Source organism: Lepidochelys kempii, chromosome 5, assembly GCF_965140265.1.
Source record: "Lepidochelys kempii isolate rLepKem1 chromosome 5, rLepKem1.hap2, whole genome shotgun sequence".
NCBI lineage: Eukaryota > Metazoa > Chordata > Testudines > Cheloniidae > Lepidochelys > Lepidochelys kempii.
The window spans coordinates 126412025-126431157 of NC_133260.1; the positions used below are offsets into that span (position 1 = coordinate 126412025).

Below are 19133 nucleotides of genomic sequence, written 5' to 3' on the forward strand. Positions count from 1 at the left end.
CAGGCAACTCCTTTCATAACAGGCATGCTTCCAGTTCCAGCCTGGACTCAGGGGACCCTGACCCTACCTAGTCACCTGCCCCTTCTGGGCAGGGCTTCACCTTGGCTCCTTAGTCCCACACTTGAGAGGAAAACCTGAACACACAGGTAGAATTAGGCCAATCTCCCTGTTATTCCCTGACTCTGCAGTTTTACTGTAATGCTTCTGTGGTACTTCAAGCCAACTTTATCTGTACTGTGCATGTTAGTGATTTTTACATACTGTTCTGTGGCCACACTGGCACGCAGAAGTGCGTAAGGCTGTGAAATAAAGTATTGCTAGATTTGTAATAAAGTATTTGTAGATTTGTAGATTCAGGGCAGAGCTGTCTGTTTGTTACGTATTTGTACAGCCCGTAGCAGACTGCGCACCTAGCCCAGGGCTGGTGTTCCTAGCCGCTATTGAAATACAAATAAAATAATAGCATTGCATTTGAGACAGTCTGTAATTACATGATCACACATTCTAACAGCTGTCTACAAGTAATGAAATTAGTTGCCAGTTCAAGTGTCAACTATGTAGAATTGTCAGCCTTACCAAAGTTACTATAGGTCAGTTACCAAGAGACTCATGCAGTTCGAATTATCACTAGCCACCAGAAGAGGTACTCTCTCTCTGGTAGCCCCCAGGCCCTTTTCTCTGAGCTGCAAATTATCCTGTTTTTACGTAACTTCAGAAAGGATCAGTCCAAACTGAACTGTCTCAGTTATAAGTGACTTATGAAAATAAGATGATGGTTTGGGGTTTTTTAGCTAAACATGACAATTTACTGTCCATATTACCATGAACAGATACTGTAGAGAAATGAACGATCTCAATATTTAATTTGCTAAATGCAATTAGCAAAACCACCATTTGTAAGTGTATTTAAACAAAAGTATTTGCGACTGTCCTTTTCACCTCACTAAAACACTCATTACAAAATAATTATTTTGAACTAGTCCTGGAACTTACAATAGGCAATTTGCCTTCCCACTGTTGTATTTTATCTAATCAGTTCAGATTATTTCAGAAAAAAAGTGACCAAGTCTTAACAAGTAACATTAACTTTCAAATTAATTAACATGACATTTCTTCCTTTGTTATCCCTGGACAAGTCAGTGCCCCTCCAAAATACTCTGTGCTGACTTTAACAGTGTGTTCTGATTAGCTTAACATGAGAAAGCATTTCTCTACAAAAGTTAACAGTAAGGCCACTTTGTTCTTTCACTCCCCTTTGCTGAAATATCTTGCCACGGCTGGGGTCTAAGGTAATCTCAAACCACTGCAGAAGTATTGATTTACAAATTAAACAGCTATTACCACTTGCAGAATCTCTCGATGTAGCTACTGAGAGGCTAGTTAAGGGTGAGCTGGCCTGAGGTCATGTTGACAATTGGAAAAGAAGGTGAGACTACAACAAGATAACTAACATGGTGTAAAATGCTAGTGCAAACAGAGCAAGTTCTGGTTTTAACCTCAATGTACCTGGTCAACAGGGTTGCAGAATTGGGCCTTTACTTCTAATTTTTTTTTGCAAGCTTATCCAAAAATGGGCAAAATGCATTACTTTCAATTTGAATGGTATACTTTGGCCTCCAGCGTGTGTATCAGTTCTGTGCCCAGAGAAATGTGTGTGGGAGGTACCATAAACCCTTGAAGTGTAGCACAAAGAAGCCAGAGTTACCATAAAACTTTGAAAATTGGCGAGTCCTGTGATAGTTTGTTTTGGTTTCATGGCTTATCTCCTGCTTTCTCACCTTACACTCATGACATTTTTGCCTTTATGCAAAAGGGTCCCCATCTCTCATGGTTGTCAATGGAAGTGAAACCACAGGTTGCCCTCAACCAAGATGGCTGCTACTTTTCTACAGCCTTTGCAGGTGAAAGTGAGTGTGCCCCTAGTAAAAGATGGCTGCCATCTCTTATTGTTTTCAATGGGGCTGAAGCAAGGCTGTGCTCAGGGAAGATGGTGGTCCCTGTGTCCGCATGTGGAGGCCAGGAGAATGTGGAGTGATCAGGAATGGGACTGGGGGCAGTAGGGAAGAGGAGTGTGTTAGGAAACCAGACAGGAGTGTATTAGTCAGAAGAGTGTGGGGAGCAGGAGGCAGACTGAGGAGATGCAGGGGAAGGTGGGATGCAGCAGGAAGAGCCTGAGGAGGTGAAAGTAAGGGCGTGGGTTAGCAGTGAGGGAGAATCCAAGAATAGGAGACAACATGTCACAGAAAGGGAAAGCCAGGGCAGCATGATGGAGAACTTGAGTGGGCAGAAGCTTTCGGTGAGAGGGAGAAAAGGTAATGATAAACAGGGGGAACCGGAGAGCCACAGGGCAGCTCCCCACCCGTGAGGTGCAGAGAGGTGAGTAGATCCCCCCTGCTAAGTAGCCAGTGGGCAGGGCTGGTTTTAAAATGTGCAGCGAAGGCTGGGTTTTGAATCTGAGATGATCACATACACAAACTGGGGGCAGGCAGGCAGCTTCTCTGGTAGAGCTTAGGAATCAGGAGGCAGATAATACACAAACCTCATTTTAAAAAAAAAAGTCTCATTACTTTTAAGCCAATCTCACAATGTTGCAATGCTTGGGGTTGGCAATCCTGGGGAAATGCTGCTCTTCGTCGTAGCAGTGGGAAGTGCGCTGCTACGGCCCACAATACACTCCGAACATTTCTTTTGCTAGGATAGCTTGTCTTCCCGCCCGCCGCCTTTAAAAATTTTTTTTTTAAATTACAAATTCCTTAAATTAAACTCATCTTAAAATATAAACATGCTTTATTTTCCAAACACTTGAATGGGCTTATTGTTTCCACCATTTATATGTAAAATTAGAGTTTAATCATGAAGTTGTTAACCCATAAAAATATTAAATAAGTGAGTATAGAACATTTTAAAAAATTAGTGAGTGTTTCAGAATGAGCACATGGAAAGAAAATGTATGCATAGAAACAATGGAGAATTACAATTAAGAGCTCTGGGGATCTCAGAATGATTTGTCCGGCTATTACTTAGTCATTTCAATTCAAATTAAAATTCTAACTATTTTCGAGTCTAGTAAAAATATGTGGTGTCACATTAAGAGTTTTAATGGAGCTTTCTCCGGGGAATGCAAAAAAGCGAGTTGGTAGCACATAAATAACTATATACTGGAGACTGAATAAATTCTCTGCCAAAAAACTAATACGATAAAAACAAAGATGACAGTGGATTATTCGATACCCTCTAATGAAGCGAAGCCCGCACATTAGACCAAACAAGCAGTTCACAGGGTGTCTAATTCTATATCACTTTTTCAGAGCTGACTGATAAAAAATAAATCCGGCTGCCTGATCTTTTAACTCGATGAACACGGGTGTAAATGATGCCATGTATTTTGTTCCCAAAATAAAATAATACCTTTTAACATTACAAAAACAAAAACAAAAAACCTGCAAACCCCAGAATAAGTTGATCTGCTCTATCTGATATCCCCGACTTATGGAAAATTGGATTAGTCAAGGCTTGAACAACTGCGGAACATGCTTAGAGAAATAAACAGGATTTCTAGGGAGCCAATTTATTCAAATCTACTTAAACATGCGAGGTGCAGATCTGACCAAACAAAATATATTAACGTACTACAGCAAAACCAGATTTACTGTGGGACTGAAAATGGGCTATGGAGCCTGGAGTGAAATGCTGGTCTCACTGAAATCAAAAGTAGTTCTGAGCAAGATCAGACCCCAACTCAACTTTACCTGGCTCACGGGAGTAGTACCCCATTGAGTGCAGTGGAACCACTTGTGTGAGCAGCCAGGACCCCTGGCTCAGCCCAGTATGCAGCAACAGGAAGTCATTATCTGTAGGAAGTCATTATTCATTTGGTCAGTGAAGTGAGGGGAGCTGGTAGCCTCAGGCCAGGGTCCACATCACAAAAACCAGCCCAAATGTTGATGCTAGGAGGCAGGCTCAGCACAGGCTAGGACCTGAATGGTCATGGAAACTGAGCCATCTTCTTCCTCCAAGGAATGGTCCCTCCTGGACAGGAGTGATGAGAAACTTGGATCTTAACCCTAGAAATAGTCATGCACAGGAGTGACTTGATGTACCTGAGGAGCCCTATTAAGTTCTCAGAGGTGTTAGTGTTTGCAGGATTGGAGTCTTACATTGTGAGTCTGTAACCTCACTAACCCTCAGAGGCTGTGAGCTTTTCAATCCAAAGGCCCCTGGGTCAATCCTCAGTGCTGACTAATATGGTGCTCATCACAGATACTCAGGCAAGCTTTCAGTAGTGTAAATCTGGCATAAGCACTGAGGTTTTACCATAAATATATATATGTATCTTAAAACCCAGCCAAATAGTAGCCATGTCAGCTTTGTGACCTTTGGGATCCAATTTGAGAGAATGAAGGCATTCTGGCTAACGTTGGTAGACACACACTGAAGTAATGGACAGCCTATGCACCAATGACATTGACCAAATATTTATAAGACCCTAAATATAGGTTTCTAAATCCACATTTAGGTGCTACATGAATGGCCTGAGTTTCCAAAGCAGCCAAGGACCCAACAGATCCTTTAGTCTTCTATTTTCAGACTTACGATGACAGAAAATTCATAACTGAAGCTCTTTGCCTTTACATGTCAGGATGGTTAGAAAGTATACTAGAGCTCATTTAGTATACTAGAGCTCATTTCATTACATTACAGGTCGGAATTTTCCAAATGTGTATCACTTGAGACACCTTAAAGGGGCCTGATCGTTAAAGGTCGGTCTGAAAATACACATTTCAGTTCAGTTCTAAAAAATTGGTAAATCTTGACCACCGCAGGCTGGAGTTGGGGGGGGGGGTAATTCCTTCTTCTGAAATGGAGGTGCTTCACTTTCAAAAACGTAGGGACATAGTACATTCCATGACACAGGGAGCACTTGCACTGAGCTATTAAATTAATTTCTATGGGCACCTACTGCCAAGTGCCCAGGTTTCAGTCATGAAAACAATGATTCCTCTCTGCAAGAATTACTAAACAAGATCCTCTGGTCTGGGTAATGAAGGTGGTCAGACTGGAAAGAGAATCAACGTGTCCTTTCTGGCCTTAAAATTCTATGAATTTAATAAATTAAAACAAAATAAAAGCCTAAAGGGAAAAACCTTACAGTGCAACCTCCTACTACGTAACAAAATCCCCCCAATCCCTGCTAAGTAAATCAAAGCTTTCCAAAGGCTGACCAAATCAATGAAATGTGTTTCCATTCTGAAACATGACTAAACAGCCCCACTTAGTTCTATATTTCTTACGCTTCAGTTAATTTCTATAATGGTCTAGGATCTGAATCATAGAATCATACAGCAAGCAAAGTTCTTTCCTTTTCTTGCTTAACCATCATCATCAACAATAATGAAGATCTTGCAGGCCAAATATGCCCTATATAACCACCCGGACAACTCCATTGCCTTCAGTGATGTTGGGCCTGTATGAAAGTCAGCAGATATGCGGTGCTTAACAGATGACAGAACAAAGCGGTGAATGTATTTAAGCATTCTGAGGTAACAAAATCCATTTTCCAGAAATTAGACAGGCTGTGATCACAGAACATTATATTGTAAGCTTTTTGGTGAAAACGTCACGCTATTACATTTTTCAAGGACCAGCAGATTAAAGCTTTAGGCACTGGCAAGTACTGCCAAAAGTATTAAAAGGAAGCAAACTACAACCTTGTTATCAGTCTGTCCCACCAATAATGGGTTGTGGCTTTTAGACGTTTGAGGGGTGCTCCATATGGCATTCTTATTTGTTTGCTTTTTAAAATGCTACATTATTTTCATAAATTACAGATGTCAGCTCAGTAATTCCCTTGGGTTAATATATTGACTTTAATTAAAGTAAAACAAAGGGCAGATAATTAGTCTAACAGTCTGAGCTCCTGACTGATTCTGAAAAACAAATTTCTGTTATGTTTTTCTCTGAGCTACGTTCTATGTTGTGCCCAAATTCCAAACTTTGTCATCATGAACAGTTACTCAGTTTGATTTTTTTTAGATTAATAATGTGTCTGTTTATTTCCCCTTTCCTTCAAAACACATTTTCATCTTTGTTTCAGCTTCTGTCTCTCAAGGTTAGCAAAGATCTTTACTAACATTAGCGTAGACCAAACCCAGAATAACAATTTGGGCTTTCTGGTTCTTCACGTACTGTACAGTAACATCAGCTGATATCACGTGTCAGGGGGCACTCTACTCACTGCGGGGGCCCCTCCTCGTGGCCATGTCTGGGGATTAGCTCCACTCAGATCTGACGTCCTCTTTTGTTGCTTGCTGCACGCCCTATCGTCTCTGTCTTGCTCCCTGTGACCCCCAGGGTACTCTGTCCTCGTGGCTGGGCCTCCAGCCAGGTCGCTAAAGTCTTCCCCTTCAGAGGTATCAAAGTCTTTCCATACCAACGGTTTCAGGTGGCCTACTCATGCACTTCTGTGCCTGGCAGTGGAACCCAGGCCTGCCCTCTGCAAAGGACCCTATCTCTAGCTACAGTGGCCTGCTCACTCCCAGATCATGTTGCTCTTCCCCTGGACTCCTTCCTACATCTTCCTACTTCTCAGCTCTACCTTCTGGCTTCCCTTTCTCTGTATTTACCAGCCCAAACTGGTAAAGTTACTTCCTTCCCCAGAGTAACTGCAGGCTACCTGGCACTGTAGCCTCAAACACACCTACTTCCAGGGAGTGACTAGAGACTACTTCCCCGGGGCCCCCTTCTGTTGCCAGCTATCCTAGCCCTGCCTGTTCCTTCTCAGTTGGGCACCATCATCACTCAGGGGATTACTTAGCCCACCTAATTCCCCTCATCTGTGGCCTAGCTGGTTACCTGGCCCATTCTCAGCCTCCTTAACCCCTTCCTAGGCTGGTGTGGGGTGAACACCCCATCGCATCACATATATGTCAACACATTAGCCTGACAAATAGTTTTGGATAGAGTTGTGGTGTGGGTTTTGTTATTGTTTTTTTAAGATATTCTGTAGATCAAACAGAAATTATTCTGGGGTAGTCGCATGGCCTCTGTTATACAGTAGGTCAGACTAGATGGTCACAATGGTCCCTTCTGGCCTTAGAATCTATGAATATTTATCCATCTGTGTATTTAACACACTCTAACATACAAAGGACAGTAACCTGCACAAACACCTGGATAAAAGACCAGTTACCCACAAATAGCTCTAGTCCTGTCCCAAGGAAAGAAGAGTCAACCACCGGGATCCTCTGTCAACAAAACCATCATCAGTGGCCTCAGAAGCTGCCAATGTACCTAAACACAGGGAATTTTGAACCAGATTCCTAGCTGCCCTGCGCCTGCTATGTGTGACACTCTGTACCTCAAAGTCACATCCTGGAACCCCCATATTCACCACTGTCATACGATTATGTTTTGTACATTGCATGTCTTGTGAGGTATCATTTTAAAAGTCTTGATCTGTTGAACATGAATAGCCTATTGGATTGTATGTGCTGTCACTGTATGTGCAATTATTGCCACATGAATTATGTTGTGAGGTGGGGAAACACCCACAGCCAGCCTTTCAGTTGCAACAAAGGAAGGCCAGATAGTGATGATGGCCCATCTGGAAAAGAATCCACTATCCAGAGACTCCTTAGCGAAAGCACATGTGCAATGGAAACTGCTTGACCAATGGGGACTGCCTGACCCCCAAGTCACAGGAAGGATCTTTCTAGCAGCTGAAAGAAGGTATAAAAGAGGGAGAGTGACATCATCACTTGGCCTCTCCCGCCCCCACATCTCAACACCTGGAAGAAGATTTACAAGAAAAAGGCTTAGAACTGGGAAAGTTTGGTCCCACGCTTCTATCATCTGTTAGGGTGAGACACTGCTTACTTAGTCTCTTTAAGTTTGGAGGACTCAGCGGTCCTACAGTCCAGGGACCCCCGCACACTGTATAACTGTGCAAGCATGGGGTACAAGCGTATTTCCAGGGACAGTGAAGTTTGCGGAGCAGCAATTCTGCACCAGGGTAAAGAATGCTCCTGGCACTTATGCTACAAACCCGTCCAGCTGGCCACATAGAAAAGGGGTATGTCTAGTGTGCAAGGGACCATACTTAGCAGACATCAGTGGCTATGAGAATGGCCCTAACACTCTAGAGTAAGTTAGAGTTGCTCCAAGTTGCCACAAATCCCAATTGAGAACAGAGGTGTCTCAAATGAACTCCCGGTGCTTAATGAAATGCCTTCCCCTATCTGTTTGCCTGCCTGCACAGTGAATTTGGTTAGCACCTTATAGAGCTAACTCCGTTAACTTGCTGACTTGCCTGGAAACGTACTTTATAAAAGCATCACCAAATCATTCTGGCAGCCATAGACAATCTATTTTTAAATCGCATGTCACAACACCCCACCAATGCTGGTGATTTAACCATGGCAAGTAATTGTGTTTGGAGGGTGCCTCGGACACAGACCTAAGAGAATTACTGGCTGCCCTAGTAGCACTAGGATCCAGATCTAGTATCATACCTTACATGTAATCCACCAGGCTTGGCACAGTGGACACAGCATGGGGTTAGGATTTGAACCACACGCCAACGTCATCAGTACATCTCACTTCATGCAGAGCTATCATGTGCTGTTTCTTTCCACCAGAGTCGTAATGACAAGACAGCCCACCTGAGATGCGGTATCCAAACCACTGGATGGGCATTGCTATGCAAAGACAGGGAAGCCTATAACTCACCCTTCATTAAACATGACCTTTCTCAGCTACAGTAAGAAAGTCTGACGTGCTGTGATGGTGTTCACCTCCCCTCTGCACAACTCCATATGGATCAGGGTACCCTACAGCAGCTAGGATGCCATGCTGTTGCCCCTCAGTGGACACCCGCATACAACATCAATCCCTATTATTCTTCTATGCTTGCAAGAAGCTGTTAGCTCTGAGAGGTTAATGCAAAGACAGACAGTTCTGAGCATGCTCAAAACATGAGACAGGGTCACATTGTGGAGGGGGCCACCTCTGGGCTTAGGAGCTCATCTTCATCTAGACCCCTGCCACCAAAAAGCATGATGCACGCCCGCAGCTGCATGGTTTCTTGGGTGCCTGCTGTACTGTTTGTTGGGGCTTTATAGCAGCTAGGGGCACACAAGTTTGACAGGGCAGGGGTAGCCCAGGTTTTTTCTTTATTTTGTTTAAGCTGAGATTCTGGAGCACACTATGCAGCTACCGGCCAAGAGGAGCTGGTTACTGAGCCCCTGTGAGCTGGCCCAGTTTTACAGCTGGTCAAAACACATCTAATCAAGAATTTTGCATGGATCCAAATCTGGATCCTCTAAGCCACTTGTATCAGGGCACAACACTTAAAATTCAAATAGTACTTGGGTTCTGTCATTCTAGTAGCCTTCAGCTTTTTAAAAAAAATATCTGTTTGTGTTTGCCATGCATGCCAGTTGCATTCACCTGTCCCAGAGCTGCAGCTCTCCAAATAGAAGATGGGATGGGTGACATATTCAGTCCTTCCTCTGCTTTGCATAAGCACTGAAAGGAACCTTGCTTTTTGCCCCGACCCCTGATTCTCAACTTGATGTGTCATTTTTTCAGAGTAAAGAATATCAGGCAATAAATAAATAAATCAATAAATCAATACTGGAACCTGTAAAGAGGAACCTTGTTTCACACATCAGAGGATGTAAGACAACTTGAATCAATTATCTTCCAACTGTTTTTAGTTTAAAAAGGAGGCACAAAACATCTTAATTACAGTCTGCTTTCATAACATCCCACTCTTGTCATTCCTATGATGCAGACAGCGATGGAGGATGTGCTTCTAAACACATCACAAAATGACATGCATTAGAGAATGCTTATTTCTGAAATTGAAATGAACAATTATGGCATTTGCTTAAGAGGAACTAGACTGTTGTGATGGCAAAGCCACTGCTGTCTTGCACTTTAAAATAGAGATGCCTAAAATAGCCTACCTCTCTGTTTGTAAGGTCACTAGACAGGAAGAAGCAGTAAGTTCATGGCTGCACTGCAACCATTTGCTTTCAAGGGAGGTAGCAGTCTTTGTTTTGCACAGTAATAACCATGCAAATCTGTTCATCACACAGTAATGGTTTGTACACTTGGTAGTTCATTACAAGACAACTGTAGCCCAAGTATACAGATTCATACTCTGAAGCCCACTGAGTATATGTGTGCAATGGGACTCCAAAGTAGGAAAAGCCACATACAGGCACAGTCTGAGAGCTTGTCTACACTACCGTGCGGGGTTGATTTAAGATACGCAACTTCAGCTACGGGAATAGTGTAGCTGAAGTCGACGAAGTTAAATCTACTTACTCGGGTTGTCTTCACTCTCCCGTCGACTCCGCTTGCGCTCCTCATTCTGGTGGAGTACCGGAGTCAACGGGAGAGTGCTCAGTGGCAAGGGTGAAAGCAACTTAAAGGACTCACTGGTACTCCAGAACCCTGAGCAGGGGGGCGTGGCCTCAACCGGAATAGGCAGGGCCTTTAAATACCTGGGCCCTTTAAATCAAGATTTAAAGGCCCAGAGGCTCTGGCTGGGAGCCCCAAAGTCTTTAAATCACCACCGGAGCCCTGCCGCTGCTTCCCCGGGGCTCTGGCAGCGGGGCTTGGGCAGCGCTTTAAAAGGCCCAGGGCTCCGGCCGCTGCAGGGAGCCCTGGGCCCTTTAAATCGCCAGCCTGGGGAAGCCGATCCGGTCCGGCACGGCATACTGGCTCTTGCCGGTATGCCATACTGGACCGTACCTGCATACTTTCACCTCTGACACGATAAATTGACCCCTGAGCAAAGGTGAAAATATTGACCATCGCTGGATCGATCAATCGCTGCCTGCAAGCCCTGAGCTAGTCATATAAGTTTCTCTCTGCCATTCTGCAAGGTCTCACTCTTACTTCTAAGGCCAACAGGTGTTTGTTGCCAGGAGCACTCATAACATGCCAGCTGCTGTACAAACAGCAGTGGCAACATAGAATCATAGAACTGGAAGGGACCTCAAGCGGTCATCTAGTTCAGTCTCCTGCACTCAAGCCAGGACTAAGTATTATCTAAACCATCCTTGACAGGTGTTTGTCTAACCTGCTCTTAAAAATCTCCTATGATGGAGAGTCCACAACATCTCTGGGCAATTTATTCCAGTGCTTAACCACCATGACAGTTAGGAAGTTTTTTCTAATGTCCAACTTAAACCACCCTTGCTGCAATTTAAGCCCATTGCTTCTTGTTCTACTCTCAAGGGTTAATAAGAACATTTTTTTCTCCCACCTCTCTGTAACAGCCTTTTATGTACTTGAAAACTGTTGTGTCCTCTGTGTCTTCTCTTCTCCAGACTAAACAAATCAAATTTTTTCAATCTTCCCTCATGGGTCATGTTTTCTAGACCTTTAATCATTTTTGTTGCTCTTCTCTGGACTTTCTCCAATTTGTCCACATCCTTCCTGAAATGTGGCACCCAGAACTGAACACAATATGCCAGTTGAGGCCTAATCAGCACAGACTAGAGCGGAAGAATTACTTCTCGTGTCTTGCTTACAACACTCCTGCCAATACATCCCAGAATGATTGGTTTGTTTGGGGGTTGTGTGTTTTGTTTTGTTTTTTGCAACAGTGTTGCCTCATATTTTGCTTATGATCCACTATAAGCCCCAGATCCTTTTCTGCAGTACTCCTTCCTAGGCAGCCATTTCCCATTATGTACGTGTGCACGTGATTGTTCCTTCCTAAGAGGAGTACTTTGCCGTTATCCTTATTGCATTTCATCCTATTTACTTCAGACCATTTCTCCAGTTTATTCAGATCATTTTAAATTTTAATCCTATCCTCCAAAGCACTTGCAACCCCTCCCAGCTTCGTATAGACTGCAAACTTTAAAGTGTATTCTCTATGCCATTACCTTTCCTTGGCCAAGTCCGTCAACCAGGAAACTAGTTCATGTCCAAGGACCCTGGTTTGAGTTTTGTCAAATTATTTTCATTTAAAGCCTTCATGATAGTGCTGTGTTGTCACAATCACCCTCTGCTAGATCTCTGCATCTGACCAGCATCATAGGGTCATGTTTCAGGGCCACTACTCTGACCTTCAAATCACTGAAGACTCACATGTTCTTACACCAACATGAAGTCAGCCAAGTAGGCTAGGTTAAGGAGGAATTAGCAAAGTACTCATCTAGAAAATCTGACATGATCCTGGACAACTTGACTGTTAAGTTAAAAAGTGTAATAGGTGATGAATCTAAGTTAAGGTCAAGGCAAGGACCATGTATGCTTGTGCAGCACCTACAATGGGCTTTTGGATGCTACCATGATACATGACCAGCAAGTGCAGCTAGAGTGTCATGCTCTGAAGACCAGGTGCTACGTTCATAAAGTTATTAGTAGAATGCGGGTTGAGAAGCAGAAATCTGACACACAAATATAGGAGCCAGTAGAAGTTCTATGTTAGTCTAAATCATCCATACAGCTCTTATGCACTTATGAAGACTATTAGACCAGCCTTGTTAGTGTACAATAATTCAGATTGTTCAAAAGGTTTGTGTTTCAGTCTTTGAAATAGGTTTTGTTTAAGAGTTATGGGAGGTGGGAAGACTATGCATGTGTTCTTCATATGCAAATATTCATACTAGTAAACTGTAGTTTACAACATCTACCTCACAAGGTAGGATTTCAACAGAACCATCTATGCTGCTCTGCTTTAGCACATAGCAAGGCATTCTTCCCTTTGGATCTTCAAACAGTTTGAATCTGTAGCATAGCCTAAAGAGAATGCATCATTGGGATAGCTGAACACTAATGAAGAGTCTATATCCAAACACTTCTGCATCAACAATAGTCTGTTCAGTGCTCAGAGGGAAGCAAGCCAGCTATTACCAGCATGTCAGAACAGTGGTCCCTAAGCCTTTTACCTCATCCCCCCTTAGCATGTCTGCAACCCCACTCCCTGGGACTGTGGCTCCAGGAAAGGGGTGTGGGGGAGAAGGGTCATGGCAACCCCCTCAGTGTTCCTCTGCACCCCCCAGGGGGCACACCCCAGTTTGGGGAGCGGTCATAGAAAAATCTTGTCTGTAGGAGTGTTCTAGATTTTTGACACAGCTCTATGGAAACTATATCTTGGTCTTGCATCCACCAGGAACACCTAGTAACTTATAATATTCTCCCTCTGCCAGGTCTGATTGGCTCAAAGTCAGGCTGCAGCTGTGTAAGATATGCAGGGCTATGTAAAGGGAAGCCCAGGAAGAGTTACTTAAAATGCTTAGTTACTATCACTTTTTTGTATTTTACAAAACATTTTAGCAGCGTTCTTTGCACTGCTCTGTGTGCATTTGCAAAAACATAATCCCAACAAATCCATTCTTCCTTTCCACTGCTCTTTGGATTTAAATTAGTGTCGACTTGTATCACCATGATTCTATGTGGTATTTTACAGGGAAGCACAGAATCAGTTCACCCTTTAGTAATGATTAACACAACACACTGTAAAGGCAACATCTGCCTGAAGAGCTCTGGTTAAGCTCAAAAGCTTGTCTCTCACCCACAGAAGTTGACCCAATAAAAAGGTATTGCCTCACCCACCTTGTCTGTAATAGCGCAACTCTGCCACCTTATAACTATTGAGCCACAACAGCTACCAAAAACTTTAGCCTCCTGTAGGTTTGCTTAACCAGCTGTGCATGTTTGAATAGTAATAGTATCCATAGACCAAGACTCCAGCCATGTCCCCAATGTCAGTTTGAATTGCTTAGTTACTGCCTCTGCACCCACTGGTCTGAAATACCTCTAGATCAGCTTGGATGGAGAAGTTACTGGAATCCCCGAGGTAGCTCGAAGCTTCAAAGTGCTATCACTCCAGGATCAGAAAGCATGCACACAGTTGTTAGCCATTACTAAGGCCTAGTAATGAATTACCATATAATAAAATTTTATGAGTTTAATACTTTAAATCCTAGCATTGTTGGCTTAACATATTTATTGAAGTCAATCCTATTTTGTTCAATATATGAGCATATAGTTTAAACGGTAACCACAGCTGTGACTTAGTTAACGATCTCAATAAATCCTACTTAGGCAGGAAAAGAATTATGCAAACGAATCATCATCATCTGTTTTCTGCCCAACATGTACTTTAAGACAAGACATTGTAAAGATTGTTTTTGGTATTAGAAAATTAACAACTCTTATTTGGACCTTAATTTTATACCCAAGAGAGGAGCCCATCTTAATATATTTATAAAATGTTTATTATTTCAGAAAAATTACATTTGCAGAATACAAATAGTTGAAAGTTCATACCCATACGAGACAGGGACATCTAGAGACAGTTGATATACAAAGACACATGATTAAGAGACAAGGACAGATAAGTTGGTCACATTTATTTACAAATTAATGTATTTAAAAACAGATCTGTTCTTCGAACAATTTTTAGATGATTAAAAAAATTAGTGTGAAGCAGTGTAAAACCACCCTTACTTAGGATATGAATCCTCCATCAGTTACACTTTGCAGCTAGATAGGATATCTTCCACTAGTCTCTTGTAGACCCACGCATCGCCTTTAAGCCGTTGCCTCCTGATACCCACTACTTCAGATTTACTAAGCTGGCACACTTCTAGCTCAAATTGCATTGTCACTTTGCCAAAATCTGACTGGGTTTGACATTTCAGGGTATAGCTGCATAGACAAGGCAAGGAGAAATAGAATAGTCATTGAGTTGTTTTAATACTCATCAGAAGGTTAGCAACATGAAAGCTTAAGTGGGTACAATTAATACTTCCCACACAAAGTAGCGCATTGAGATTCAGCAGTGTGGGCAAACAGCTCAAAACAAGGTTAGGTGAAATGAAAGCTAGTTCCCTTTTGTAAGAGGATACCTTGTCTGCAAATGCTAATGTGGAGCACAAGGGCTCCTAGCCACAAGAACTGCTGCCTGCCTCTCCTGGGAATTGAGATCTATGGTGAAGAATAGAAAGCGTGGGGATGATTTTATATTTTTCCTCTAGTCAGACTATCTTCTGCAGATATGACAACAACATCCCTCTTGTGAGGCTGCTCCAGCCTCCTGCATTAGGCTCAGACTGCAGCCATCTTCCAGATGAAGAGAAATTGAGCCATCCTGCTCTCTGCAGATGCAGCACTGCACAGGGCCAACTACAGATCATCTATTGCCAGTTGGAGGAGTGAAAGACCAAGCTCTGATCTTTGAATCACCAGGCCACAGAAGTTTGTCACTTTAATGCAGCTAAATGCATCTTCCTGGAACATGAAGTTGGACACTTATACGAGGAGGCGGATCTTTTTAAATGCCTTCCCTTCAAGAAGGGAAGAGCATTTTATAAACAAAACCTAGCATTACCTGAGTTATGATCCCCATTTTACAACCCTAGGAAATTTCAGTATAGACACATACAGTCTTTTGACCAGTGTCAGTTAGCAGCAGAACCAGGAATAGAGCACTCCCTAGCCACCAGACCCTGCAAGTTAAAGCACATCTATTCAATGGCTTGCATTGTACGGACAGGTAGTAAGGCTCACATTGTGTCAGCTAGGATTTATAGTATTTTAAGTGGTATTATATGGAGGTCACAGTGATTTCCATCATGATAGCACTAAACTGCCTTATCTCAGCAAACAGCACAGTATCAGAATGAGTCTTTGCTGTCAATGAAATCACAAGAGATAGGATTAGCTCAGTTTGCTCAGCTTTTCAAGCAAGTTGCTACAACATGCATGACAGATCAGCACAGGATATTAACATCCATATGTGAGAGTTAAGGAACTTTACAGGTACATTTGTTTAGCATCAGATACATCCATGTAGTAAATATTGTGTCTCTCATGTGGTCTAATAGGAGGTACAATATTTAACAAGAGGCAGTGTGAGGGGGCTGAGAGAGAGGGGGGAGAATGAAGCTGAATGCTTTGCTTTAGCAAAACCAGAGAACTAGCTACTTGGGCAAAGACCAGCTGGAATTAGTTTTGCCTGACACTTTACTTACCCCTTCTGTACATAGTCAACATGTTTCTTTGGGAGGATGGTAATTATGTCATTCAATAGCTGGTCTGGATTCAGTAGTTTAGTTGTGGTCACATTGTAATGAGCCTGAAAAAAAAAAAAATGTAATAAGCTCAGTCAGAAAGACAAACTTGTTTTTAATATTTACACCAAACACCAGAGGTTCTGTGGCAATGGATGTCTTAAGAGGTTACTCATCTTATGCAGTAACTGGTGTCTGCCTAAGGACGCACCACAGGCCTCAAGACCTTGATTAGAGGTGGTTTTCCTGTTAGCAGCACACATTTGGCCTGTGCATGTGCTCTATAACAGTGGTTTAAAAAAAAAAAAAAAAAAAATTAGTGACCCAGTTGAAGAAAACTGTTGATGCCAGTGACCGAACAGAGCTGGGGATGAAGGATTTGGGGTCCAGGAAGGGACTTTGGGGGCTCAGGCTTACTTTGGGCAGCTCCTGGTCGACGATGAGGCAGGGGCACTGTGGACCACGCTGCGCCCTGGGAGCGACCAGCAGCAGGTCCAGCTCCTAGGTGGCAATGCGCAAGCAGCTGCCCAAGGCTCTCACCTGCAGGCACTGCTCCCCCTTTCCCCCAGCTCCCATTGACTGGTTCCTGGCTAAAGGGAGTGTAGAGACAGTGCTTGGGGTTGGGGCAGCGCATGGAGCCCCGTGGCCTCCCTGCCTAGGAGCCGGACCTGCTGCCACTTCGGCGGCGCAGCATGGTGTCAGAACAGGTAGGACTAGCCTGCCTCAGCTGGGCAGCACTGCTGATGGGACTTAAATGCCTGGTCGATAGTGCTGACCAGAGCCGCTGCGACCCAGTGTCAGGTCGCGACCCACAGTTTGAAAACCATTGCTCTACACAACCACGTGCTGCACCCCCAGAGTACATAGGGCTGCATGGGCAAACTGCCCTCAGTTCTTTCTGAGCATCCAACCACCACCAGTCCAAAGCAGGAGGGAGGGAGGGCGGGCAGGTAGTGGAGCACCCAAAGGTGACCATATGCCCCAAATTGTAAGGGTACCAAGTCGTGCTCCTTATCCTAGTTGCGCTCAGTGATGTGTGTTGTCCGATATTGTTGGAGCTGGTCAAACCAAACATTTCATTGATCCCTCCCCCCTCCCCACCGGCCTAGGGAGTTCTTCACCTCAAGGGGAACTGTGACCTCTTTGTCCAAGCTGTCTCTGGCTGAGGAACAGATTCTTCTGACCAACCCTGAAAGCAGTGGAGGCAGAGTCCTACAAGCTCAGTCACAAAGGTGCAAGCTGCCATAGGACTTGGAGCTGCTAACAGTTCCTTACTGTAGTACAGGGCTTCCTTAACTGTCCCAACCAGATTTGGCAACAGTTATGAATCTGTCTGTGGGAAGGCAGGCCCTGGCTGCCAACAAATCCAAATATACCCTTATGAATTGTATTCTCTCTATAGGGGCTAATAATGATTTCTTAACATTCAGCTGGAGACCAAATTCCTGGAAGAGAAAGGCCAAAGGTAAGTACTCCGAATGTAAAATGGCTCAGGCCCATGGGAATATGTAGGTATCCATATAGAAATACAGGCAAAGTAGGCATACTGTAGGTCAAGGGCTGACAGCCAAGCTCCTGCCTCTAGAGAAGGGAAGATGGCTGCCAGAGTTACCATCCTGAATTTGAGACTTTAATCTTTGATTAGTCATAGAAGATCAAATTTGTGATTTCCACCCTCTGTCCTTCTTTGACATGAGAAAAAACACTTTGGGTAAAACCCTTTTCCCCCTGTGAGGGATGGGGCCATTTCTATTGCTCCTAAATAAAAAGGAGGGAGTGAACTTCTTGACTCAGTATAGTCTCATGAGAGGGGTCCCTGAAGAGGGATGAGGAAGGGGGAGAACATGCAGAGGATTGTGTAGTCTGATGCTAACCTCCATGACCCCTTTGTCTGTAATACATTACCAGGTCCAGTGGAAATGGGGCCCAGAAATGGGGAAGGTGGGCAAAAGGCTGTAGCTTGCAAACTGAGGGAGGAGTCAAGCCCTCGGCCAACCCATCAAAGTTGTTTCAGTGATAACTGGGTACTTGCTGAAAGAGGTTGAACAGCTCTTTTGCTGTGGAATTGGTCTTTCTAGCAGGTTTGGTGGTTCTGTGAAAGCCAGAGAAATGACCCAGGTGCAATCTCTAGGCAGTTTGAGACCCACTAAATCTTCTTTTGTTTGTAGGGGTATATACCCCCCACCCCAGACCTCAGTGTGGTCCTGGAGTCCTTCAGCATGTGTGGGACTCATCCCTAGTCTCCAGGAGGAGCTTCTGACCATCAAATAGGAGGTCCTCAGCCGTACTCTGAACCTCTCTAGGGAACCAGGACAACTGGAGCCACAGTGCCCTGCATATGACAATAGCTGTGGAGATGGATCTTGCGGCAGCATCCAAGGATGCTTGGAGAGAGATTCTGACCCTCCTTAATGATGGCTTGGAAGTGTTCTCTAAGCTCCTGTGGACGGTGTTCAGTAGAGGTTGCAAACTTGTTGTAATTCATGAAGTCATACTTGGCCACGATCACGTGATAGTTTGATCTGAAATTGGAAGTTCACAAATGAGTACACCTTTCATCCAAAAAGGGGTAACCTCTTCTGGTCCTTATGATAAAGGACAGGCTTGGAGTAATGCTGTTTACCCTGCTTGTTTACAGCATCCAACACCAGGGAATTAGGTGAGGGTTGGAAACTAATTTTGAGTCCCTTCGGGGAACGTACTTCTTATCAGGTCACTTATTAGTTGGTGGGATGGTTACAGGAGTTTGCGTCAGTCTTTGCTAGATCCAAAAATACTTCATTAATGGGTAATGCAGTCCAGATAGATGTGCTGCAGTTAGCAACAGCCAGGAGCTTGTGTTGAGAGTCATCCTCCAGATACCTCTTGAGAAGGTTAGCTAGCCACCCTCTTGACAAGGTCCTGGAACTGACCAATTATTGGCCATTGATGGTAGAAGCATAACTGCATTGTCTGGAGAAGACAAAATAGGGGTTTGAGGAGTAGCCTTTGTCTGGGATTGGTCCTGCTTTGAGCAGGGAGTTGGACTAGATGACCTCCTGAGGTCCCTTCCAACACTGAAGTTCTATGATTCTGCCTGCCCTACCGTCC

General features: G+C 43.8%; 1 protein-coding gene across 4 annotated transcripts in view; it reads right to left on the minus strand.

Annotated features, from left to right (window-relative positions):
- Positions 1 to 14301: 14301 nt before the first annotated feature.
- The window catches only part of MELK (maternal embryonic leucine zipper kinase), a 39524-nt gene continuing 34692 nt past the window's right edge, over positions 14302 to 19133 (minus strand). For all 4 annotated transcript variants that reach the window (XM_073345746.1, XM_073345745.1, XM_073345744.1 and 1 more), the window contains 2 exons: positions 16005 to 16108; positions 14302 to 14679 (listed from right to left, as the gene is read on the minus strand). In XM_073345746.1, the coding sequence (XP_073201847.1) occupies positions 14502 to 14679; positions 16005 to 16108 (282 nt within the window). In that variant the 3' untranslated portion in view covers positions 14302 to 14501. The remainder of the gene's footprint in view (positions 14680 to 16004; positions 16109 to 19133) is intronic.